Genomic DNA, 25,837 nt, shown 5'->3' on the forward strand with positions numbered 1-25,837 from the left:
TCTTCAGCTGAGTAACTACTGCAACCTACGTCCTTCTGAATCTGTTTAGTGTATTCATGCCTTAGTCTCCCTCTACAATTTTTACCCTCCACGCTTCCCTCCAATACTGAATTGATGATCTCTTGATGCCTCAGAATGTGTCCTACTGATCCTTTCTTCTAGTCAGGTTGTGCCACAAATTTCTCTTCTCCCTAATTCTATTCAGTATGTCCTTCTATAACTTTTTGTGTGTTTCACAAATAATGAAAGGAGTAAAGGGAACCACTCACCATATAGTTGGAGCATTGAGCGGTCAATGATTACACAAAGAAAAATGAAATCATTTAGCCTGATTTAAAGGGCAAACAAATACCATCAGCTAAAATGAGAGAAAACATTATCTAAAAATAAAAAAACACATTTTGGCTTGCATATAAATGATTGTGCATTGCTCAGTATAAACCACAAGAAGACTGCTTGAAGGACTTCATGGAAGGTGTATGCTTCATAGAGGAGGTTCTGGTATATTCTGAAGATTTTTCAGCATAGAAATGAGTGCTTTGATAATTTGACAGGTCCCCTGAATGATAAAAGAGGTACTTAGCTATGCACAACTCAGTTTTGCTATTTACACAGTGCTATAAGAAAGACCATTCTATTACCACCTATGCTGTTCATGATAATTATTACATCCACCAGGCTAAAACTATTACTGATTGATACTGAGTGTGCAACATGTCAATTGCACCTACATTACATCATACACTCCAATGTATGGCTTACAGCAAGGGTTACTCAGTGTGCTAAAACCATTGTCCTCTCTTCCCATTTCTTTTTAGAGGAATAAAGCTAATAAGAACCCCTTCATTAAAAGTTGATTTTCTCTCATTTGATCCACATAATGATTACACAAAATATGTGTGGAATGGACACAATGGCCAGTCAGTACCTTTGGGCCTTCATGGCTTGTTGGGGTGGAGTTTTTTTCAGTTTTTAGGAAGCAATGTATTTCTTGGTATGTATAGGAATGTGGGATCTCAGGATTTTGAGAGTACAGCTTTCTGTGGTATATAAAGCATTTACAGGGTATTCCATTGGAATTTCTCAAGATTTTTACTGTGATCTTGCACTGAGTAAATAAACCCATGATGACTCCTTTATATTGTTTTCATTAAGGTAACTTTGCAAGTCTCCTACACCAACAAACAAAGGTTCTGAATTATGGTTTTGTCAGTGGCTTCATGAGAGAATTAATCTTCCTTATTTTTTTGCAATAAATATCAGTCAGTCATCTGCTTTCTCAATAGTTACAGCTATGTGGTAACTATCATACAGCCTTCTGGGCAGATACTCCTGTATGTTTGAGATTCATGAGTCTTCCAAGACTGGTGATAACTGTGTGCATAATCAATTGATATTGAATCTTTTAATCCATTTATTTATGTGACACTACAGTTATTTACACTGAGAGTCAGCTGTCAGCATTTGCAACAGTACTGATAATTTGCAAACCTTCCTGCATTTTGTAGCAATTTCCTTGTGACCTTACCTTTCTGTAAACACCTGAACTGTTAGCAAAAATATAATGTAATTGGATAGGAAAAAATATACTCACCAACCAGCAGCAGGAGAACACATATATAAAGGTTTTGCAGCCAGTAGCTCCTCCTCCTGGCAGAAGGGTTGAAAAAACTTCATCAGTTCTTTTTCTTAGCCCCTCTTTCTTCCTCTTCAACCCTTCTGCTAGAAGAAGGAGTCACTGGCTCTGAAAGCTCGCAGATTTCTATACCTTTATATGTGTGTTCTCCTACCACCACTTGGTGAGCAGAATTTTAATCCATCAACTTACATTAGTGAACACCCATACAGAGGTAGAAACATTGTCTGCCAGGTCACTTGCATGTATCATGAACAGTGGTGGTTCTTACATATGTTTGTGGTTAACCAAACACTACCTTTGCTTCTGATTATGCCACCACATAAGCAACAATGCTGAGCTCTATTTTCTGGTAAGTCTTAATCAAATTCCACACATTTTTCTGTATTCCGTAAGCACTCATTTAATTTACTGGGTTACTCAGAGAAACTGTGCCATAGCCTTTCTGGAAGCCAAGAAAAACTTGTTTCTGTCTTGGTTCTGATATTTACAACACTATGCATGTCATGTATAAAGAAAATGAGGAGTGTTTCACATGATGTCCATTGTGGTATCAAGAAAGTCATCCAACATAAGATAAAATACATTTACACAGGGAATATGTGTCAGCAGCATAAGTCTTTAATTGGAGCATTTGTTCTGTGAACCATTTTAAATACTAAGAAGGACAGCACCTTTTTGATTCATATTTGGCACACTGTTATTTCAGCTAGATGAGTCACCTGTTCTTCACCTCAGTTGGTAAAGAATCTAATAGGAACCCCCATCAGAACTAGTGATGTTTCTCTATCAAGTATCTTCTTCTTCTTCTTCTTCTTCTTCTTCTTCTACTTCCCCTTCTTGTTCTTCTTCATTGCTTCAACTCCATTCCCATTTATGGCTATATGTCACATTCTTTGAAGAAGCAATTTACAATGATAGAATTTGTATTTCAGTGTTCATTTTATAATCTTCCATCATTATCTCTTCTTAACACATGTATTTGATCTCTGCACCCCAATTTGTTGCACTCAATGGGAAGGTGATGCTTTTTTTTAATTCATAGAATACATGCTGTGTTGCTATCTGTATGCTTATTCTGACTTTCTTCAGCTCTTGTTCGTCTATAAGGATTCAGCTTCATTTGCATTTGAATAACTTTCTTGTTGCAGTTAGATGTTAAAAATATCTACCTACCTTTCTTAACATTTCATTCAATAGCAGTGGCCAATGAATCTATGACAGTCTTGTGATTATTGATCTCTATCATTAGATTCAGTGATTCCAAACAGTTCAGGCATATTTGTTACAAGTGTGATTACTTATGGGTGGTTTGTTCCAACGACTGCTCAAAACAATTTTTATGATAGGACATTTGCAACAATGAAAAAACAATTTTCGTTCCTGCACCAAAATCAACTGAAATTTCCCCATCGATACATCATGATTAGGAAATTCATGTGCAATATTGTTATGCTTTCTCTGAAACATTCCATAACTTTTATACTTGATGTGTGCAATTATTGGTATCAAACATATATTTTCAATATATACTTCATTCAGAAGTTAATCTAATTTTTTGTTGCAAGTATTGTGTACTGGTTACTACTGTTACTAACAGACTGTCATTCTAAGGACCCCCTGTGCTGCCTCTGCAATTCATTAATATTAGATTTTTTTACATGTAATTATCTTACAGTTAAAGTAATTATCAGCACTGAAGTACTTCTTAATGTAAATGTGTAGACAGATATGACCTATTTGGTGAATTGTATAACTAAAAGTGTGATGACTGTTTATATACTTACGCAGTGTGTTGTGACTGAGCTGATTAGCTCCTAGAAACTGATAATGACCATTGGAAGCATCAACCAGATAATGCTTGCATCGATCTGTATCCTTATAACTGATAGCATAGCCCCATATACGTTCAGACACTCTTACTAAGAATGTCCCCACTGATTGGTCCTGCAAAAGTGCCTCAGCTTCTTGGCGTGTTATGAGTCCTATAGAAATAATTATAAAAATTACATGCTTATGAAATTTTATGCCTCTGTGTATTCATGAATTATTTGTTAAGTAAATCCATTACTGTACAAAAGCTACAATGCCTTTCCAGAATGTAGTAATTTTAAATTCTGTTCATTCTACATTGCTATTTGAGAGCTGTTTCAGCACCAGCAGACAATGATGTTTCTTTCAGTTTCAGTAAAAATAAATTTCAAATTAAGTTGTTACATATACAACTAATTAACTACAAAAGGATAGTAAGTTATACAACATCTGTCTCCAAACTCACTTACCAAATACAGAAAGGGTAAAGCAGGCTATAATTTAGTCACAACTTTTGCAGAACATGTTATTCTATACTGCTATATAAAGAAAATAAGATGTTACCAACAATCTCAAAAAGTTCTTGACATTCAAATGGACATGAGCTATATATATATATATATATATATATATATATATATATATATATATATATATATATATAATGTACAAGTTTTCTGTTAAAACTGACTGTGAGAGAGAACAGGCTGTGCTGTGAAAATGTGCAGCTCAGTTTTCTTACACTCAGTCAGTTTTAACTAGCAGGGCATTTAAGCTATTAGACAGATTGTGCCATTTTGTTTTCTTCCTCTCATTCCATTTTAACAGAAAACAGGAAACTTCTATTTGTGGCTTATTGGATTATGACTGGAATACCATTATGCAATCTCAACCATCCAAAAATTTGTAATTCTACCTATTCACACATTAAAACTATGAATAATACTGTCACTGAAGCCAGAACTTAATTTTGGCTGGAACACACTGGAATGACATTCCAGCACATCCCAGGGAAATTTTTTTGAACAGTTTGGCACGAGAGATTTAAAACGGGTTCTACACACTGAGCAGCTGCTATGGTACATGGAAGATGTATTAGTGGTTTGTTCGTGTTTAAATGTGTTGCTTACTTGTAGTAATGAATAAGAACTTAAATAAATCCAGTTGTAATATAACTCAATGAGTAGAAGACTAATGACGTTTGAAGCATTTACTAAACATCTGACTCTGTACCTCTTGTCATAATGTGTTTTGCTTGTCATCATGGGTGCATCCATGGAAGAACATTTAGGTGACTTATGCACTTTGTTCACAGTCTTATATACTGTGGGGTTGAAATGCAGCTTGCCCAACTTAAATTTTCTTAGCCATCCATTTCATGTTCGGGGTGATGCACTGCCCCAGCTTTCAATGGGGATGGATCATATTTTTGATGAGGATGAACTTCTTTACTTCACTTAGATGTTGAGGCACACTGCACAGTGGTAGGGTTTCCTATTACAGGCTCCCATATCACACCTACTGTCACTACTAATCTTGTTTTGCATCAAATTGTTCACCTCGTCAGCTTGGTTAGCCAGACAGGTCTCCAGGTAGGGCTTCTGATCCTTTGTGTAACTACATCCTCTGCCACCACCTTTCAGTATTTGATGGTGTTGTTCTCTTAGGTAGGGATGGGCTGTTGACTGGGATTGTGATCCTGAACACCCTATGGCAGGATGTGCTTCAGCTCCTATGTCAGTGATGTTTGGGGGTCTTGCATACCAAGTATCGACCTATGATGGATAATGGTCCACAGTTTGTGTCTCAGGCCTTTCACGATTTCTGTGCCCATCATAGACTCCTCTAGAGATGATATCTCAACATACTTCTTGGGTTAATAAAGGTCTACACTAATGGGGAATCAGAGTCCAGCTGCGATGCTCCACTGTCACCAGCCACACACCCTCCTCCATCTGCACATGCCACCCCACCAACGCCCATCAGTGTGGCCCTCATCTTTATTTGCCCCCTGTCTTTGCAGTTTGGGATCAGGGGTTCTGTCTCCAACTACAGTGGATACTTGCCACAGTCCATAGCTTCCAAGGCTGCCGTCTCTGTATAGCATGCACCAGTGATGGGCTGGTGGCACCATCACAACCAGCTAAGTCCTCAATTAATGGCAAGGGCCATGGGTCCTCCACCTCCTCCTGCAATGTCTGTTGCAGCCTCCCAGGGTGTCCTTTCTGTGGGAGTAGACCTGCCCTCCTTATGGATATTGCCACCTCTTCCCTCTCCTCCGGGGCCCAGTCCCCTGGCACCTGTTGTTGGGAATTCCTGTGTTACTTTGATGCCACCAGTTATCCTGCAGTTGCCGACGCCTTTGGGGCTGTCAATACCAGCTTCTCCGACCAAGCATCTGCACAGTCCTGTCATGACAGGGGACCAGATGTCAAGATGCTACCAGCTCTCTAGTCACTGGTCCTCTCTTGTGGTACTTCATGGGGGAGAGACCATCGTGTGTGCCCATAGCCATGCCACTTCTGCTCCTACTCACAGGTTCTGCTCCAGAATTTCCTTCCACTGCCACCATCTCCTTCAGCATCCACTGCAGAGGCCATGAGTATTTCAACTGATGCCCCAACACCCACAACAGTGAAGGGATGCTATAACTCTGCACTTAATACTTTGATATGCATTGTGGTACCAGGCCACCAGTGGCCACAGGACTTGCACAAATAGCATGGCATCTTGGAGCCCTCCTCTTTAAAAGCACAGTGCAGGGGGCACTTGTCCTCATATTGTGTTCATACTTATTGTCAGCAATTGCTTTTATCAGTACCCAGATTGTTGCTACGTTTGTGTCTATGTTCTCAGCTGTTGTACACTTGGGTGTGGAAGAAGAATAAACTTTGGTTCATTGTGGCCATCCTGTTGTTTGTGTCTTACAGTATTATGCACATAGCTTGGAGCAAGAATAATAAATATGCATGAAGAAGGCAATGCACAATCATCAATTTAATTTAATGCAGCATGTACTGTGTGATCACGTACGTTAAAGTCATGAAACCACAGAAAGCTGATAGGAAAATTTAAAACCCAAAAATAGAGACTGTAAAAACCAAACAAACACACAAAACATTACTGTAGTATATGCAATAAATAATGTTACAATGCTAAACTGTGAACTAATGTGAGAAGCTCTTGTGCAGAATAATATAATTGTTAACTATATGCAGGTGCATTCAGAAAATACAAGAAGATAAATCAGAATAACAATCAGAAGATTAAAGAGGTTGTTTAATTGTACTTACCATGGAACCAAGGAGATATTTGATTAGATGTAGGCTCTAAGCCTGCTCTTCGTGCTATTTCACTAGAGCGGAACCATTCCACCACAGCTTCTTTACTTTCTGGCTTTGCAGTTGTTGTGCTATTAGTTGTGTTGACAGCTGACTGGCTGTTTTGACTGAAATTATAAAGATTTGATTCATCATTTTAGAGAAAACTTTTCTGATTCATCATATTCTTAATGTTCCAAGCTGAGTCCAGACAGTAATGTCATAATTTGCGAAGATTTACAACTAAAACAAATCAAATCATCGTAGCCTAAGGACTTATGAATTTATTTTGTAGTCGATAAATAGGCAAGATCTAGAGATTATCTAAGAAAGAAAATCCACCTGCTGCTAGTTTCTACAGGGAGTGTATTTTTGGTTGAATTGGCCTGAATATCAACATCCATATCCAGTACTGAAGTTCTGCGATGTTCTTCTCGAGCACGCCGTGCTATTTCACGTATCTGCATTTCAGCTTCTTTTGCTTTACGTTCTGAAAAAAAAATCAAATCTGTTACTTAGTTAATCATCAATTTGTTTTTAGAAGATGTGCATTTTAATTTTTGTCAAAGTTATTGGCAACGCCATATGTATTAGTGGTAGGATAACAAAATTAAAAATGTTGAAGGTTGCAATGAATGCTAATGGCAGTAACCATTCTTTATTTTCACTTTGACCAATCTTGATATATATAATATTTGGATCAAGCAAGGTGGAGCAGTGGTTAGCACACTAGACTCGCATTCATGTGAACGACAGTTCATAACCCACGTCCAGCCATCCTGATTTAGGTTTTCCATGATTTCCCTAAATCACTTCAGGCAAATGCTGAGATGGTTCCTTTGCAAGTGCACAGCTGATTTCCTTTACCATCCTTCCCTAATCTGATGACCGAGCGAGGTGGCGCAGTGGTTAGCACACTGGACTCGCATTCGGGAGGACGACGGTTCAATCCCGTCTCCGGCCATCCTGATTTAGGTTTTCCGTGATTTCCCTAAATCGCTTCAGGCAAATGCCGGGATGGTTCCTTTGAAAGGGCACGGCTGATTTCCTTCCCCATCCTTCCCTCACCTGAGCTTGCGCTCCGTCTCTAATGACCTCGTTGTCGACGGGACGTTAAACACTAATATCCTCCTCCTCCTCCCTCCTAATCTGATGGAACAGTGACCTTGCTGTTTGGTCTCTCCCCCAAATCAGCCAACCAACCAAACAATATTTGGATCAGAAAGCTACAAGACTTTTCTACTACAATCAACCAAATCAAAGAAAGTGAATGTTATTGTTGTTGTTTGTAATTCCAGGAGTTCCTATCTTTCTTCTCTCCAACCTGTGCTTTCTTGAGCTTCATAGCAGACACTGCTGATTAAATGACCAGCATCATCAACTGTGTATCAAAAGACAATTGTATTTTACCAGCCTTAAAGTAAGAAACAAGCACAATTTTGCAATTTCATTAGTCCATTAAATCAATGTAACCTTTTTCCTTTTATATGAATTGTTGCAGTCATAGTTAAAAAATAATACATCTTGACTGCTTACTTCTATTTAAAGAAATTACTAAAGTTAACTTATTTGGATAAGTGGTAGTACCTTGCTCCCTCCATAGCTGTTCTTTCTTATGCTCTTCCTCCTCAGCTTCTTTAGCAACTTCTTTTTGTTTACGTTGAATCCGTCTGAATATTTCAGATGTCCTTTCTTCCATCACACGTTTCTCCCAGAGTGCAACACGTTGAGATACCTTCTTTGGCTGAAAAAAGACAAGAAATCTCTTACTTTGGATATAGCTGACTGAATAAATAAAATTGTTGTTTATAGTAACAACATGATTATCAAATGGTTATTCTCACTGAGAAAATCATGGAGTGACAGATTCATTCAACAAAATTAAGGAAAGCATTGATGCACATAAAATAATTTCTTCTTTCTGTTGACTTTCCTTTCATTTAGAAAGTTATCAGAGGAACTTCTTTAATAGTTAAAATAATTACATTTAGTTCCCACTTGCTTTTGTGAAATAAATAACTTATTTTATTATTGAATTGTGCAAAAACTTACAGTATTGAGAGAGATTTCTTGCAAAGCATCACGTTTATCAGCAAAGCTGATCTCTATAGTGCTGTTAATGTTATTCTTCGTATTATTATTAGGAAACTGCTGTTTTATTCTGTCTCTAATTTCATCTACTGAGCAGTATATATCCATTGGATCTGCCTCTTTGCGCTGAAGGGCCTCCATAGCCTGTATCTGTTTCTGGTTTAAGTCCAGTAGCTCAGTCAATTCTGCTTCCATTGACTTTCTGCAATCAAAATACACAAACTGTCACTACATTTATCTTAGGTTCATTGACACATTGTGGATGATTAAAGTTTTTATTTACAGTTATAGTGGTCATGTATGTAGTCGATGTATTACATCTGTGATCACTTTGTGAATGAATTAAATAATTGAATATACATATTAATTGTGTGATTCATACCATTTATCTTTCATCTAGCATCATTTCATAGTATTTCACTTTTTAAAAAATTAAATAAATGTACATCTTTGATTTCTTTCAACAGCCTAGGAATTCCTCTCATCAAGATCTGTTGCATATGACTAATGTAATATAAATTTCCTCACATGTCTTGTTCCACAGATTTAATCATAAAGCAGAAATGCTATAGGGATAAGGAATGACACAATAATAGTATGGAATGGTTGTTATAAATTGTGCCTGTGTGCTGCTCCAACAAAAAACTACATTGCTTGTGGTGATAATTGGATGTACTCTATACCGACTACAACTGAATTCTCATGAGAAATTGGAATGAAGAAGAAAAGCTGTATAATGTGACTTTCTTCCCTTATTGTATCAAATAACTGCAACCAGAAATAAGAAATAGATCATTTAAGAAATGTGATATGTTTTCTGTTCTTATGATGTAACCTAAATAAAACATTAAACTACTTCATACAACTTAATTAATTTTCATTTGTAAATAAACATCGATATGATAATGTCAACTTTGTTGCATAGTGTACAATTATGAAAATTACTGTTAGATTCCCTGTTTCCATTTTACAGTCCCAACCACTGTAAAAAATTACTCCATAAGCTCATCAGCTGTTCTCACAAGTTTTGCATGCAGAATAGTCTTAATAAAACTAAATGTTAAGTGTAAGTGAAATCAAGGAGGAACTTAATCCAAGGGACTGAGAGTCTGTTTCCTATTAATTTCAGCCTGAATGTAGAGGATGTCCAAAACCCTTAAGTCTGCACAATGGAGATGATGACCAATGGTCATAAATGAAGCTTTCAAGCTACATAAGGTCTTGGGTGAGAAATACATGAGAGGTATGCACTTATAAACTGTTTGTTTTTTATAATAAATACATGCCTGCTACATCAATACAGAATGTAATATATTGAAAAACAATATAGAATCTTGTATTGTGTGTTCACAGCAAAATTTGTCACTGTTAACAGTTCATGATTAATATAGCAACAACTAACAGGCCCTTATTGCTGCCACCCAATTTAAATAGTGCACCATTAAAGATGTATTGCCACAGTTTTGTGACCTGTGACAGGACATGTTTTCAACATGACAGTGCATCTCCCAACTTTAATATTAATCCCATGAGCACTGGTACTGGTGTCCACCTTGTTTGATTTTAAGGGCTGATAGTGATCCACAATTAGTAAGATCACTGGATCTCACTTCTGTGGATTTTTTCCCTATGGGATTACACAAAATTGTTTATGTCTGAAACCTCAGTAGAAACTGAAGAGAAACATGTTGGTAGTTCTAGATCTCTGTCTCATTGTACTACAGCTAATAGGAACATTTGAAAATCTGCAACAAAATTTTATGTGCTCTTGTAACGTAAGCATTTGTACTGGTTGCCAATGCTTTGAAGAGTTAGTATGAGCTTAAGTTGTTATATAGTGTAAGCTGTTTATATCAGTACATCTCAAAATACTCAAGTTTAGTATCCTTTAATCACCACAAGTTCTGGCTTGTTAGGTACAGTAGAGCATTGATGAAACACATACAAAATCAGTTGTTGGCTTGGTACAGAATCAGTAATCTAGTTGCTGTTGAAATGAATGTAGATGGTCCTTCACATACCTGAGCTGTTCAGCTTCTTTTTCAGCTTGTTGCCTTGCCTTTTCCCTTGCTTCACGCTCAAGGATCTCTTCTATCGATGGGTCATCTGGATGTTCCCCCATAACCCACACCCAGGGCTCCCCATCTGCTCCCAGCAGAAAATCAACCTTCTTCTTGTTTGGTTCTGAAAAAAATGAAGAAAAACTCTTATGCACAAGCTGCACAGAGAGTTTATTGCTAAATGTGATAAAAACTTATCTGCACAAGTTATTGGCATCATCTGACCAAAATGAATTGACTGATTATTTACAACAGTATTTGAATTTGCATCACTGAAAGCTATTTAATCTTAGCCTGACCAACAAGCTGCTGTCCAGCTAGGAAGCTCTAAACTTACTGGGAATATTGTTATTAGAAAAGTGTGCATTAGTGCCTTGAATTAATTCCAGTCAATATTATGTTAACGGTATGTCTGACATTCATTTTTACAAAACCTATTAAAACATTTTCTAGGTGCTTATTACAACTGGGTACCTTTCAGTTTACTAGATGGAACAGTTAGGATCGCCATCTTGAACATTTTAAAATCTGCTAGTGGTACATATACTTAAGAATAAAAGACAAAGTTTTCAGAAAATATCCATTCAAAAAGCTATTAATGCCTGCAGTAAAATGTAGTTCCTCTCTGCTGGGGAAATAATTAATTGGTTTCATCATTCTCATACAGTAGTGGTAGTAGTAAATTATTCATCCAGAGACAATATACATTGCATGGCAGCAGAATTCTTTGTGGCACAAGAGCAGTGAGCCATGGGGGAATTGTCATACATCCTATAACAAGTGCAGGACCACATATCCAAGCTCCTCCCTTCATCTGGTTGATTAATGGGAACAGCAACATGTTCCTGGACACGGAATTTTATCCATGTTCACCTGTCACGCTGAGGATTGATGCAGTTCAACCACCATTGCACTTGCCTTATTCAAGGTCATACAAATTATTGCTGATTGTGGAGCATTCAATACAAATAGATGTCAATGGCAAATGGCAGACCATATCACTGGACAGAGTAAAAACAGTGCACATACTGGTGGCAGATGCAGGGATCACAAACAGTAGAAAGAGACACTGTTGCCCTATAGAGATAGAAGGAAGAAGACCCAGAGCATGGACATAACACACCAATTTCAACAGGTTAAACATCTCCTGGAGAGAAGACTCTAGCATCAAAGCGGTCTTTTCGAGTGGGTCGGTAGATCACTCACCAGTACCTGTATATACCCAGAGCTTCACTCTTTTGTGTGTGGGGGGGTGAGGCTGTGTGAGAATCACCACTGTGAGAGGGTAAAGTGTACAGTACATTGTGAAGTGTTCTGCTTTGGAGAGAACAGAGCTGACAGCTCAGTTACTCTTTGGTTATATAAATTTTCTTGTTTGTGTAGTTGCAATGTTTTTGGAATTGCTTTGTTGAAGGCTGATAAAAAAAAGTTACTGAAGTGTTCTAGCTTGTACAGGTCATTTGATTAAATATTATGGAACCAAGATCATTATAACACAATACTAATTACATGCAATGCAAAGCAAGATGTACCTAACATGTTAGTGAGGTAGATGTAGACTTTCCAGTCCCACAAATTCCTGTCCATCACCAGCCTCTTCTTTTCAGAGTAGCACTTCACACTACTTCTCCAGTTATTTGCTGGATGTATCTCTAACTTCCCCTGCAGTTTATATCCTCTATAGCTCTCTCCAGTACTATGGAGGCTGTTCCCTGAGGCCTTAACACATGTCCTGCCATCTTGTACCTTCTTCTTGTCACCGTTTTACTATGTTCCTTTCTTCACTGATTCTGTGGAATACCTCCACATTCCTTATCTTATCAGTCCACCTAATTTTCAACATTCATCTGTAGCACCACATCTCAAATGCTTCTATTCTCTTCTGTCCCAGTTTTCCTGCTATCCACGATACACTACCATACAATGCTGTGTTCCAAATGCACATGCTCAGAAATTTCTTTCTCAGATGAAGGTCAATGTTTGATACCAATAGACTTCTCTTGGCAAGGAATGCCCTCTTTGCCTGTGTTAGTCCGCTTCTTACATCCTCCGTTACTTCAGATACTGTGTGTTATTTTGCTTCCAAGGTAGAAGAAGAATTCCTTAACTATGTCTACTTCATGACCGCCAGTTTTGATGTTAAGTTGCTCACTGTTCTCATTTCTGCTGTTTCTCATTACTTTCATGTTTCTCCAGTTTATTCTAAGTTCATATTCAGTGCTTATAGACTATTCATTCCATGCAACAGATCATGCAGTTCTTCTTTGTTTTTACTGATGATAGCAAATGTCATCACCAAATCTTGTCATTGATACCCTATCATCCAGAATTTTAGTCTCACTCTTGAACTTTTCTTTTATTTCTGTCATTGCATCTTCAATGTATAAATTGAACATAGGAGTGAAAGACCGCACTCCTGCCTTACACCTTTTTAGTTTGAACACTTCATTTCTGTTCTTCCAGCATTATTGTTCCCCCTTAGTTCTTGTACATATTACGCATCACCTATCTTTACCTATGGGTTGCTTCTATTTTTCTCAGAATTTCGAACTTCTTGTACCACTTCAAATTGACGAACGCTTTTTCTAGGTCGCCAAATCGTGTGAGCGTATCTTGATTTTTCTTCGGCCTTGCTTCCATTATCAAGCACAAAGTCGGAATTGCTTATATCGTGCCTTTACCTTTCCTAAACCCATTTCCATTCTTCCGTATTTTATTATTTTCAGCAGCTTGGATGCATGAGATGCTAACCTGATTTTGCGATAAATTTTACTCCTATCTGTCCTAGCAATCTTCGGAATTGTGCGGATGATATTTTTTTTCGAAAGTCTGATGGTACGGTATGTCGCCAAACATTCTACACAACTAGAATACTGGTAGCCGTTTTGCTGTCATTCCCCCCCCCCCCCCCCCCCTCGAATGATTTTAGAAATTCCAATGGAGTGTTATCTATCCTTTCTGCTTCATTTGATCTCAGGTCTTCCAGAGCCCTATTAAATTCTGACTAATACTGGATCACGTGTGTCTTCCTTATCGACTTCAATTTCTTCTTCTATCAACTTATGAGACAAGTCCGGTCCCCTCATAGAGGCCTTCGGTGTACTCTTTCTGCTTAACCGCATTTCCCTCTCAGTTTAACAATGGAATTCCCAGTCCACTCTTAATGTTACCACCCTTGCCTTTAATTTCACCAAAGTTTGTTTTTTTAGACTTTTCTGTATGGTGTGTCAGTCCTTCCGACCACCATTTTATTTCCCATCTCTTCATATATTTCCTGCAGCCATTTCGCCTTGGCTGCCCTGCACTTCCTACTTCTTTCATTCCTAAATGATTTCTCTTGTTATCCAAGATTTATTTTGAGTTACTTTCCTTGTGCATATGTCTGTCTGAACATCTGTGACGGCACAGTCTTCCGTGATATTCCTCATCGCAGTATCCACATCATTAGCGAACTTCAAATGCTTCTCATCATTCCTCAGTATTTCAGTATCCCACTTCCTTCCGCGCTGATTCTGCCGTAGCCTACGACTCCCTAGAACTTCAGTGCACTCTTCATCATTACTAAATTGTGATCTGAGTCTATATCTGCTCCTGTGTACGCCTTACAATCCAGTATCTGATTTCGGAATCTCTGTCTGATCATGATGTAATACACCTGGAATCTTCCCGTGTCTCCGTGTCTTTTCCAAGTATACCTTCTTCTCTTCTGATTCTTGAACAGAGTATTCGATATTAGCATCTGAAATTTACTGTAGAACTCTATTAGTCTTTCTCCTCCATAATTCTTACTGCCTAGAACAGGGTCTCCAAAATGCTGCCTGCGGGCCGCATCCGACAGAGGAAAGGATTTAATCTGGCCCGCGCTTGCGTGAAAGTTTTTTCAAGTAGCGCGCGATTCTTCCCACTCGTTTAATCCTAAAGAGACATCTAGCAGCACTGCCTTCACTTGTTCATAAGTAGTAGAAATGCCATCAGGAAAACTGTGCCTGAAACTGACAGCGACTTCCTGGCTGTTTTTGTTGAGTAGTTAAATCAGGTTTCCTTTCTTTCGAATACGTGTCCACTATGTCTACCGTCAATTTCATTCGATGTTATGGACTCGACTCCATTTCATGTCTTTCCTAGAAGAGGTAGCATATTATTCGAGTGATCTCACATACCACATGCATTTGTAGGCTTAGAGAAAGTTTTTGACAATGTTGACTGGAATACTCTCTTTCAAATTCTAAAGGTGGCAGGGGTAAAATACAGGGAGCGAAAGGCTATTTACAATTTGTACAGAAACCAGATGGCAGTTATAAGAGTCGAGGGACATGAAAGGGAAGCAGTGGTTGGGAAGGGAGTAAGACAGGGTTGTAGCCTCTCCCCGATGTTATTCAATCTGTATATTGAGCAAGCAGTAAAGGAAACAAAAGAAAAATTCGGAGTAGGTATTAAAATCCATGGAGAAGAAATAATAATTTTGAGGTTCGCCGATGACGTTGTAATTCTGTCAGAGACAGCAAAGGACTTGGAAGAGCAGTTGAACGGAATGGACAGTGTCTTGAAAGGAGGATATAAGATGAACATCAACAAAAGCAAAACGAGGATAATGGATTGTAGTCGAATTAAGTCGGGTGATGTTGAGGGTATTAGATTAGGAAATGAGACACTTAAGGTAGTAAAGGAGTTTTGCTATTTGGGGAGCAAAATAACTGATGATGGTCGAAGTAGAGAGGATATAAAATGTAGACTGGCAATGGCAAGGAAAGCGTTTCTGAAGAAGAGAAATTTGTTAACATCGAGTATAGATTTAAGTGTCAGGAAGTCATTTCTGAAAGTATTTGTATGGAGTGTAGCCATGTATGGAAGCGAAACATGGACGATAACTAGTTTGGACAAGAAGAGAATAGAAGCTTTCGAAATGTGGTGCTACAGAAGAATGCTGAAGATTAGATGGGTAGATCACGTAACTAATGAGGAAGTATTGAATAGGATTGGGGAGAAGAGAAGTTTGTGGCACAACTTGACCAGAAGAAGGGATCGGTTGGTAGGACATGTTCTGAGGCATCAAGGGATCACCAATTTAGTATTGGAGGGCAGCGTGGAGGGTAAAAATCGTAGGGGGAGACCAAGAGATGAATACGCTAAGCAGATTCAGAAGGATGTAGGATGCAGTAGGTACTGGGAGATGAAGAAGCTTGCACAGGATAGAGTAGCATGGAGAGCTGCATCAAACCAGTCTCAGGACTGAAGACCACAACAACAACATACCACATGGGAACGACGTGGTTGAATTTTGATATAATTTCGTCAAGCTTCTTTATCTTGAGAACAGAGACTGAAATATTTCTGAACGAGAACAACAATCATTTAGAAGAAACAATGAAGGCTTTCAAGACACGTTGTCATAGCTGCTGGCGAGTCTTCCGTGTTGTGTTTCAGTGGCCCAAGAAACTTTTCGGCTCCTCACGCTCCATTCAGAGCTGTGTTGGACATTTTCGGAGGCGCTCCTGCCGACTGACGAGGCAGGCGTCGGACAATACTGTGTAAAATGAGTGTGGTGTAGTTTATAAGTGGTCAGCAAAGATAATTACTGTTAGAGATAAAACTTAACTATCAATTTTGCAGAGCCACTGTCCATAATTATATCACTTTGTTTAATGGCTCCTTCTTTTCTTTTAAAATTATCCCCATGTTTGTATATTTCGCTGGCTTTTCTATATGGCCGTGGATAATAATAGCTTGTCGTTGTGGATAACGTTTTAGTTTCGGAAAACTTCACTTGATGATTCCCTGATTGTAGAGCATGCTCTGCTACAGCTGATTTTTCTGTTTTCCCTAGTCGGCAAAGACTTATGTGCTTTCATTCTTGTATTCACGCTTTCTTGGTGGATCCAATGTAGATTTTTCCACAAGTACACAGGACCTTATGTGCCCCACATGCCAACCGAGGAAGGAGTTCATTCTTTACGGATCGGAGTGCTTGAAATATTTTCTTAGTTGGTTTTTAAAGCCTGTCTGATATCATGTTTCTCTGAAAGCTGCCCGATCTGATGAGTTACTTTTTTGGTAAATGAGGGAGAAATCGTGTTCTTCCATTGCGTTTTATGTTTACCATTAGGCCTACTCTTATTTCGTCGCAAACTCTTTTTATTTCTTTCCCTGAATAGCCATTTTTGTTGAAAGCCTGCTCAGGCTTTTTAATTTTTGCACTTCGGAACAACTGGACGCCGAATTAAAACATTTTGATTTTGACTTGCTAAGAAACACGTGAGGGTTGTGGCATTCATTCTGCAAACATTTTATAAAGCATATGTTGCCAACATGATGTTCAGTACTAAGATCAGACAATTTCAGTGCACCTTCAACAGGCCGGGCTTGGAAATGAACCTGCAAGGTGTGAAATTAATCGCCAAACATAAGTACTGCAACTGTTGACAGATTCGTTAACAAACGATTTATGGATGTACCCTCATATGGTGAGGGATGGTAACACGTAATGCACCCAGGAACATTGTCGAATATGACCGTTTTGGTGTTCCAAGTGCTACAGTGTAGGGAGGCATAATACTGCATGGGCTCAATCTCTCAGCTCTCACGGAAAGGAAAAAAAAAATTAGTGCAGCCTTATCTTTTTCTTTCAAGAAAATGATTTAAAAGTCGGTATTACCCAACTTTTTAACAGGGTCAGAAATGTAACTTTTTATGGAAGCTTACAAGTCTCAATTCATCTTCCATAACATTACACTGAAGAGCCAAAGAAACTGGTACACTGGCCTAATATCGTGTTGGGCCCCGCCAACACGCAGAAGTGCCGCAACACGACGTGGCATGGACTTGACTAAGTCTGAAGTACTGCTGAAGGAAATTGACACCATGAATCTTGCAGGGCTGTCAGTAAATCTGCAGATATGATCAATAATGGTCATGTGTACGGAGTTGGTGGCTAGCGGAAGTGTTTAAACGCTTTGTCCTGCTAGAATTTTCCAAGTCCGTCGGAATGCACAATGGAAATGAATGGATGCAGGTGATCAGACAGGATGCTTACGTACGTGTCATCAGGAGAGTCGTATCTAGACGTATCAGGGGACCCATATCACTCGAAGTGCACACGCCCCACACCATTATGGACCCTCCACCTGTTTGAACAGTCCGCTGCTGACATACAGGATCCATGGGTTCATAAGGTTGCCTCCATACCCGTACACGCCCATCCGCTCGATACAATTTGAAAAGAGGCTCGTCCGACCAGGCAACATGTTTCCAGTCATCAATAGCCCAGTGTCGGTGTTGACGGGTGCAGGAGAGGCGCAAAACTTTGTGTCGTGCAGTCATCAAGGGTACTCGAGTGGGCCTTCGGAACCGAAAGCCTATATCGATGATGTTTCGTTGAATGGTGCGCACGCTGACATTTGTTGATGGGCCAGCACTGAAATCTACAGCAATTTGCGGAAGGATTGCACTTCTGTCACGTGGAACGATTCTCTTCAGTCGTCGTTGGTATCGTTCTTGCAGGATATTTTTCCGGCCGCAGCGATGTAGGAGATTTAATGTTTTACCCAATTCCTGATATCACGGTGTATTCGTGAAATTGTCGTACAGGAAAATCCCCAATGTCCCGTCGCAGGTGCGCTGACTATAACACTACGTTCAAACTCACTTAAATGTTGATAACCTGTCATTTTATCAGCGGTAACCGATCTAACATTTGCGCCAGACACTTGTCTTATATAGGCGTTGCCGACCGCAGCTCCATATTCTGCCTGTTTACGTACTGTATCTCTATATTTGAATACGCCTGCCTCGATCAGTTTCTTAGGGGCTTCAGTGTAAAAATACAGCATATCCCTCGGTTTGTCTGCCCCCCCCCCCCTCCCTACGAATTGTCGCACGGGCGCTCTTGCGTGGTCGTTATTGCCTGCAAATCATCTTTCATCAGCAAAGATCAGTCCACAGTTCGGCCCTCTTGGCACAGTCAGATACAACGAAAGCCCAAAATACCTGGGAGTCACTCTGGACAGAACTTTAACATACAAAAAACACCTTTCCAGCTTGGCCAAGAAGATACAAACACGAGTGAACCTTGTGAGAAAGCTGGCAGGCAGTACATTGGGAGCAACCACATCAGTTCTCCGAGGAGCATCCCTTGCACTGGTATACTCTGCAGCAGAATACTGTGCACCAGTTTGGCTCTGAAGCGCCCACGTAGTGAAAGTAGACGTCCAACTGAACTCAGTTATGAGAGTAATTAGTGGCACAGTCCGGTCTACACCTACTTGCTGGCTACCAGTGCTTCCAAACATCTGTCCACCAGACCTTCGTCGAAAGGCTTCTCTTTACAACCTCTGTCAGCAAGTTTCTGAAAACAACTCAGCCCCTCTTCATGACGATTTGGTATCACTGCCCAGGAAACGCCTCAAATCTAGAAGACCAGCATATGAAATGGGAGTCCAAATGCTATCCACAGGATTCGACCAGGACGCAGAGTGGAAACGTGAGTGTCAAGCTACAAGAACCCGAAACCACGAACAGTTCGAGTTCCAGGCTTCCACCAACCAAGAGAGGTGTGGGTGCAGTTAAACAGATATCGGACCGAAGACGGTAGGTGGAAATACAACATATACAAGTGGGGCTTTTCAAGTGACAGTGTGTGTGACTGTGGTGACACCCAAACAAAGAGCCACATTGTGAATGACTGTCAAAGCAGACGCTTCCCTGGTGGCATTGAGAAGCTCCATCAAGCATCCCACGAGGCACTCCGCTGGATCGAGTCCATCAACATCCGAGTGTAGTCTGAGCCGTTTTAAAACTTGTGTACTATATAGAATTTCACATGTTCATTTTTATATATATTTCTTTGTTTTGCTAAATGTGTATTACTGTAATTGATGCATACGATAATAATAATAATAATAAAAATAATAATAATAATAACCCACCGGTCACTGTTATTGTGACGCTCCCATGTGCGTCTTCTGAGCGTGCAGTCGACCCCGAATCAGTTTTGCGGATGAAAATGCGCGACCGCATCGAACAGCTGAGGTGGAGGAGCTCTTGGAACGAGAGGATACTCGGCGAATGGACCGGCGTGCCCTTTCCATCGACTTAAGATCGTATGCAACGCGTTGGGGAGAGTATTGCAGCACGTCAACACGAACCATCGATCATTCAACCGTTGTCAACTGCTCTGGTGGAGGAATGGAACGCCCCATCACAAGTACTCCTTACCAACCTCGTGGCCAGCATGGGATCACGTTGCAGAACACGTACTGCCGTCTGTGGTGATCACGCACCCTATTACGAACCGTGTCCCGCCTTTTGTAATGTCGGAAGGACCATCATGTACTCTATGTGATCAAAAGTACGTACGTTTTTCATGTTAGGTGCATTATGCTGCCACCTACTGCCAGGTACTCCATATCAGCGACCTCAGTAGTCATTAGACATCGTGAGAGAGCAGAATGGGGCGCTCCGCAGAACTCACGGACTTCGAACGTGGTAAGATGATCTGGTTCACTTGCGTCATACGCGAGATTTCCACACTCCTAAACATCCCTAGGTCCATTGTTTCCGCTGTGATAGTGAAGTAGAAACGTGAAGGGACACCCACAGCATAAAAGCGTACAGGTCGATCTCGTCTGTTGACTGACAGAGAGCGCCGAAGGTTGAAGAGGATCGTAATACGTAATACGCAGACATCCATCCAGACCATCACACAGGAATTCCAAACTGCATCAGGACCCACTGCAAGTACTATAACAGTTAGGCAGGAGATGAGAAAACTTGAATTTCATGGTCGAGCGGCTGCTCATAAGCCACACATCACGCCGCTAAATGCCAAACGACGCCTCGCTTGGTGTAAGGAGCGTAAACATTGGATGATTGAATAGTGTAAAAACGTCATGTGGAGTGACGAATCACGGTACACAATGTGGTGATCCGATGGCAGGGTGTCGGTTTGGAGAATGCCCGGTGAACGTCATGTGCCAGCTTGTGTAGCGCCAACAGCAAAATTCGGAGGCGGTGGTGTTATGGTGTGGTCGTGTTTCTCATGGATGGGGTTTGCACCCCTTGCTGTTTTGCATGGCACTATCACAGCACAGGTTTACATTGATGTTTTAAGCACCTTCTTGCTTCCCACTGTTGAAGAGCCATTCGGGAATGGCGATTGCATCTTTCAACACGATCGAGCACCTATTCATAATGCACGGCCTGTGGCGAAGTGGTTACACGACAAAAACATCCATGTAATGGACCGGCCTGCATAGAGTCCTGACTTGAATCCTACAGAACACCTTTGGGATATTTTGGAACGCCGACTTCGTGCCAGACCTAACCGACCGACCTCGATACCTACCCTCAGTGTAGCACTCCGTGAAGAATGGGCTGCCATTCCCCAAGAAACATACCAGCACCTGGTTGAACGTATGCTTGCAAGAATGGAAGCTTTGATCAAGACTAAGGGTGGGCCAACAGCCTATTGAATTCCAGCAATACCGAAGGAGGGCGCCAAGAACCGGTGTCCGGAGACTTTTGATGACAAAATGTATCATGGAGACTTTAGTGTAATTATTATATTTGAATAAAAGTGTCGTTTTCTTTCGCCTTATTGTGAATTTGTTTTAGTTACTTTCTGTATTTTACTGTAGCAGTTCTTCGTATGTATCATCCCAGTTTCATAGAGCTATGTTGCTTAGCAAGGACACACCATGCGAAAGGTACTTTCGTTATCAAGATTTGTACACAAGCAGATTGTGGAGATTTGTGAACTTACCATCGTCGCATGTCGTAGTTTCTTTATTCCACCTCTCGTTGTCATTTTAATTCTTTTATGTTTTTTAGGGTTCCGTAGCTCAATCGTTAAAAACGGAATCCCTACAGGGTCACTTAATTATGCGTCTGTCTGTCTGTCTGTCCGACTTTTCAAAATCCCTTTTTCTCAGGAACTGGTAAACGTATCAACTTGAAATTTATGTTACATATTACGGTCTACAGTCCCCTGACTATGTAAAACAGTAAGCATCTAAGTAAGTACAATCAAAAGATGGGGGCCATATGTGTCACATATTTGATACTCGTAAAGTCGTTCATTAAAACCTACATGATACTTCCTCTTGAAGTAGAGTCATGAAATGTGGCAAGAAAGGTTTCACACTACAAGTAAAGGAAAGAAATCAGAAAATCGTTAATTTATAACTACGTCAGACAAAAAAAAAATGTTTCTTTTGTCATCTGATATCCGACTTCAAACTTAAAACATACTCGAAGATCTTGCAATCAAATGTTTCAAATGGCTCTGAACGCTATGGGACTCAACTTCTGAGGTCATCAGTCCCCGAGAACTTAGAACTACTTAAACCTAACTAACCTAAGGACATCACACACATCCACGCCCGAGTCAGGATTCAAACCTGCGACCGTAGCGGTCGCGCAGTTCCAGACTGAAGCGCCTAGAACCGTTCGGCCACACCGGCCGGCTCTTGCAATCAGTGGTGCCGATATCTTGATGGTATTAATGTCGATAACAGGCAAAAATCATAGAGATCCTCGATTTCCGGATTGGGTGAACGGTCTATATATATTAGACCGGTGCTTAAGTTTAAAAAAAAGGTTCAAATGGCTTAAGTTCTTTGCATTTTGTGTAAGTTAAATAATAGAGACTTTACTCATCAGTAATACACACTCCTTCACTATTTACAACAGTCTGCCGACGCTGGAGTAACTTTCCGATGCCGCAGCTGTAGAAATCACGTGGTTTTGATGGGGAGAACTCGTCGAGCCTTGTTCGGAGCGCATTTTCAACCGGAATGGAAGTTCCTTGAAAATTATTGGACAGAGAGCGGAAAAGCTCAAACCTGAGGGCGCAAGATAAGATAAATAAGGTGGGTGTGACATGACTTCATAACCCAACTCCTGTGTAGTGTTTTTTGTCAGTCTAGCATGATGCATACGCTGTTCGAAGAGATGCATAATATTATCTTCTATGGATGCAAAAATGTGTTCAAATGTGTGTGAAATCTTATGGGACTTAACTGCTAAGGTCATCAGTCCCTAAGCTTACACACTACTTAACCTAAATTATCCTAAGAACAAACACACACACACCCATGCCCGAGGGAGGACTCGAAGCTCTGCCGGGACCAGCCACACAGACCATGACTGCAGCGCCTGAGACCGCTCGGCTAATCCCGCGCGGCTTTTTATGGATTCACGCAGGTCTTTGTACGGGGAGTTATTGCTTCGTTTGGGGGCAAACATTCCTTTATTTTCCTTATGTTAGCATAAAGACACCATTTATCACCAGCAGTAATGATACAGGATAGGAACGGTCGGTGTTGTTCACGAGCCAGGTGATGACGAGCAAGAAGATCTACAAATATTGCCAACCGCTGATTTTTGTGATTTTGGCTTAGAGCATGAGGTACCCAGACACCTGGTTTTAGAACCTTCCCCATGCACGTAGATGTCGCACGACGGCGGAATCATCAAAGTTCATCACATGTGCCAGTTCTCCAGTACATTGGCGTGGACCATTGTGCATTAATGAGTTTAAACGACTTTCCCCGAACCCGAAGGTCTTCCTGAAGGTGGAAAACTCTCCTGAAAACGAGGAAACCATTTTCTTACCGTCCTCTGTCAAGTGGCATTATTCCCACAAACAGCGCAAATGTTTCTGGTTGCTTCAGCCGGTGTCGCCCCTCTATTCAACTCAAAAACAAGAATAAGTTGTAAATGTTCCGATTTCTCCACTTGGCACTCCATTTTTATGTCTACAGCTCCAGACATTTCTCCAAATGACAAAACGACGATATGTAAACTCAAATAACAACATTGAACCACAAATAAGAAATGACAACCGATAAAAATAAACCCATAGTGACCAGAATGCCAACATACAAAATAAAACATTACGAACTTACGCAACAACCTAATACATGATTAAGTTTGTACGAAACACTTAGTGCGCGAGTTCTACTTGAGCGATCCCGCATACTCGTCTAATATAGGGTGCCAAGGAAGTTGTTTTCTCGGATAGCTAGGCAACAATCACGCAAATGTTACTACTGGAGTTTATTACAGTAAACTGAATTAACAATATTTCGCCTTTTCACAAACAGGTGTCGCAAGCAATTGACGGTACGCAAATAATCAGTGTCCTTCGATATACCGAGCGATCAAAAAGTCAGTATAAATTTGAAAACTTAATAAACCACGGAATAATGTAGATAGAGAGGTAAAAATTGACACACATGCTTGGAATGATATGGGGTTTTATTAGAACCAAAAAAAGTATTGCTAGACGCGTGAAAGATCTCTTGCGCGCGTCGTTTGGTGATGATCGTGTGCTCAGCCACCACTTTCGTCATGCTTGGCATCCCCGGTCCGCAGACCTCAGTCCGTGCGATTATTGGCTTTGGGATTACCTGAAGTCGCAAGTGTACCGTGATCGACCGACATCTCTAGGAATGCTGAAAGACAACATCCGACGCCAATGCCTCACCATAACTCCAGACATGCTTTACAGTGCTGTTCACAACATTATTCCTCGACTACAGCTATTGTTGAGGAATGATGGTGGACATATTGAGCATTTCCTGTAAAGAACATCATCTTTGCTTTGTTATGCTAATTATTTCTATTCTGATCAGATGAAGCGCCATCTGTCGGACATTTTTTGAACGTTTGTATTTTTTTGGTTCTAATAAAACCCCATGTCAATCCAAGGATGTGTTGTACCTCTCTGTCTACATTATTCCGTGATTTATTCAGTTTTCAAATTTATGCTGACTTTTTGATCACCCCGTATAAAATTTCCATGCAAGCACATCACTCAAGTTCATAAGTCACTGCTATAGAGTTTGTATCACAGCTCGTCTTCTAGTGCGGCTTTTCTAGTGAGGCCGAGGCCCTTCGTATAGGTGCCGCTCCTGTCGTGGTGTCGCCTTAGTCAGCGTTCTGTTGGCCGATGTCGTCTCACAGCCTTCTCTGCTGCATCGTTCAGGCCGACATGCCGACGCTTGATGTTACTCGGGAGCACTACTCGCACCTGCATATTCATTTGGCCCCTCGTCCTCGGTGATCACTGGGACAACGCCAGGTTGCCCCAGCCTAGACACAGCCCTGGGATTCGGGCAGCGGTTTCAGCGAGATGTTGGCTGTTTCACTTGGGAGCGCCGTGGCGGCGGTCAGCGTGACACACGGCTACTCGCGGCGCAGCCTACAGTGAAAGTGTGGGTGTGAGGCCACAGGCGGCGTGTTTGCGCCGTGCGTTCGCTGCTCGCCACGACGCGACGGCCAAGTTCACGGCTGCTGCCTGCTGGCGGGCAACACTTTCACTGGCCGGAGATACGCTGTCTGCCGCCCTTGCCACAGCCAGCCGGCCACGAGGCAGCAGTTAGCGGAGTTCACGCGGACGCAGTGTTTCCCTGACGTACACAAAGCCTTAATTGCCGGCCACAGTGGCCGAGCGGTTCTAGGCGCTTCAGTCTGGAACCGCGCGACCGCTACGGTCGCAGGTTCGAATCCTGTCTCGGGCATGGATGTGTGTTATATCCTTAGGTTAGTTAGGTTTAAGTAGTTGTAAGTTCTAGGGGACTGATGACCTCGGATGTTAAGTCCCATAGTGCTCAGAGCCATTTGAACAAAAGCCTTAATTCAGTCCCGCACTGCCGCTTAGCGCACAAGACACGTTCGTACATGATATCTGAGCAGTTAGGCCATGGGATCTAAGACTTCCTGGCAGACAGGAATTTTTTGTTAGTCTTATGGATGCTTTGATGCGGCCTCCCACGACTTCCTCTACTGCGCCAACGTCTTCATATGAGAGTAGCACTTGCACCTTCCGTCCTCAGTTCTTTGACGGATGTGGTCCAGTCTCTGTCTTGCGCTACAATGTTTACCCTCTACAGCTTCGTCTAACACAATGGAACGAATTG

The 25,837-nt window shown here is 40.9% G+C and overlaps 1 protein-coding gene across 2 annotated transcripts in view; it reads right to left on the reverse strand.

Moving 5' to 3' along the window:
* The window catches only part of LOC126162160 (SH2 domain-containing protein 4B-like), a 649,869-nt gene that overhangs the window by 3,515 nt on the left and 620,517 nt on the right, over positions 1 to 25,837 (reverse strand). For both annotated transcript variants that reach the window (XM_049918472.1, XM_049918471.1), the window contains 6 exons: positions 10,881 to 11,043; positions 8,821 to 9,061; positions 8,356 to 8,512; positions 7,111 to 7,258; positions 6,742 to 6,896; positions 3,424 to 3,621 (listed from right to left, as the gene is read on the reverse strand). In XM_049918472.1, coding sequence (XP_049774429.1) covers positions 3,424 to 3,621; positions 6,742 to 6,896; positions 7,111 to 7,258; positions 8,356 to 8,512; positions 8,821 to 9,061; positions 10,881 to 11,043 — 1,062 coding nt within the window. The remainder of the gene's footprint in view (positions 1 to 3,423; positions 3,622 to 6,741; positions 6,897 to 7,110; positions 7,259 to 8,355; positions 8,513 to 8,820; positions 9,062 to 10,880; positions 11,044 to 25,837) is intronic.

This window comes from Schistocerca cancellata, chromosome 2 (genome assembly GCF_023864275.1).
Source record: "Schistocerca cancellata isolate TAMUIC-IGC-003103 chromosome 2, iqSchCanc2.1, whole genome shotgun sequence".
In the NCBI taxonomy this organism is placed as follows: Eukaryota; Metazoa; Arthropoda; class Insecta; order Orthoptera; family Acrididae; genus Schistocerca; species Schistocerca cancellata.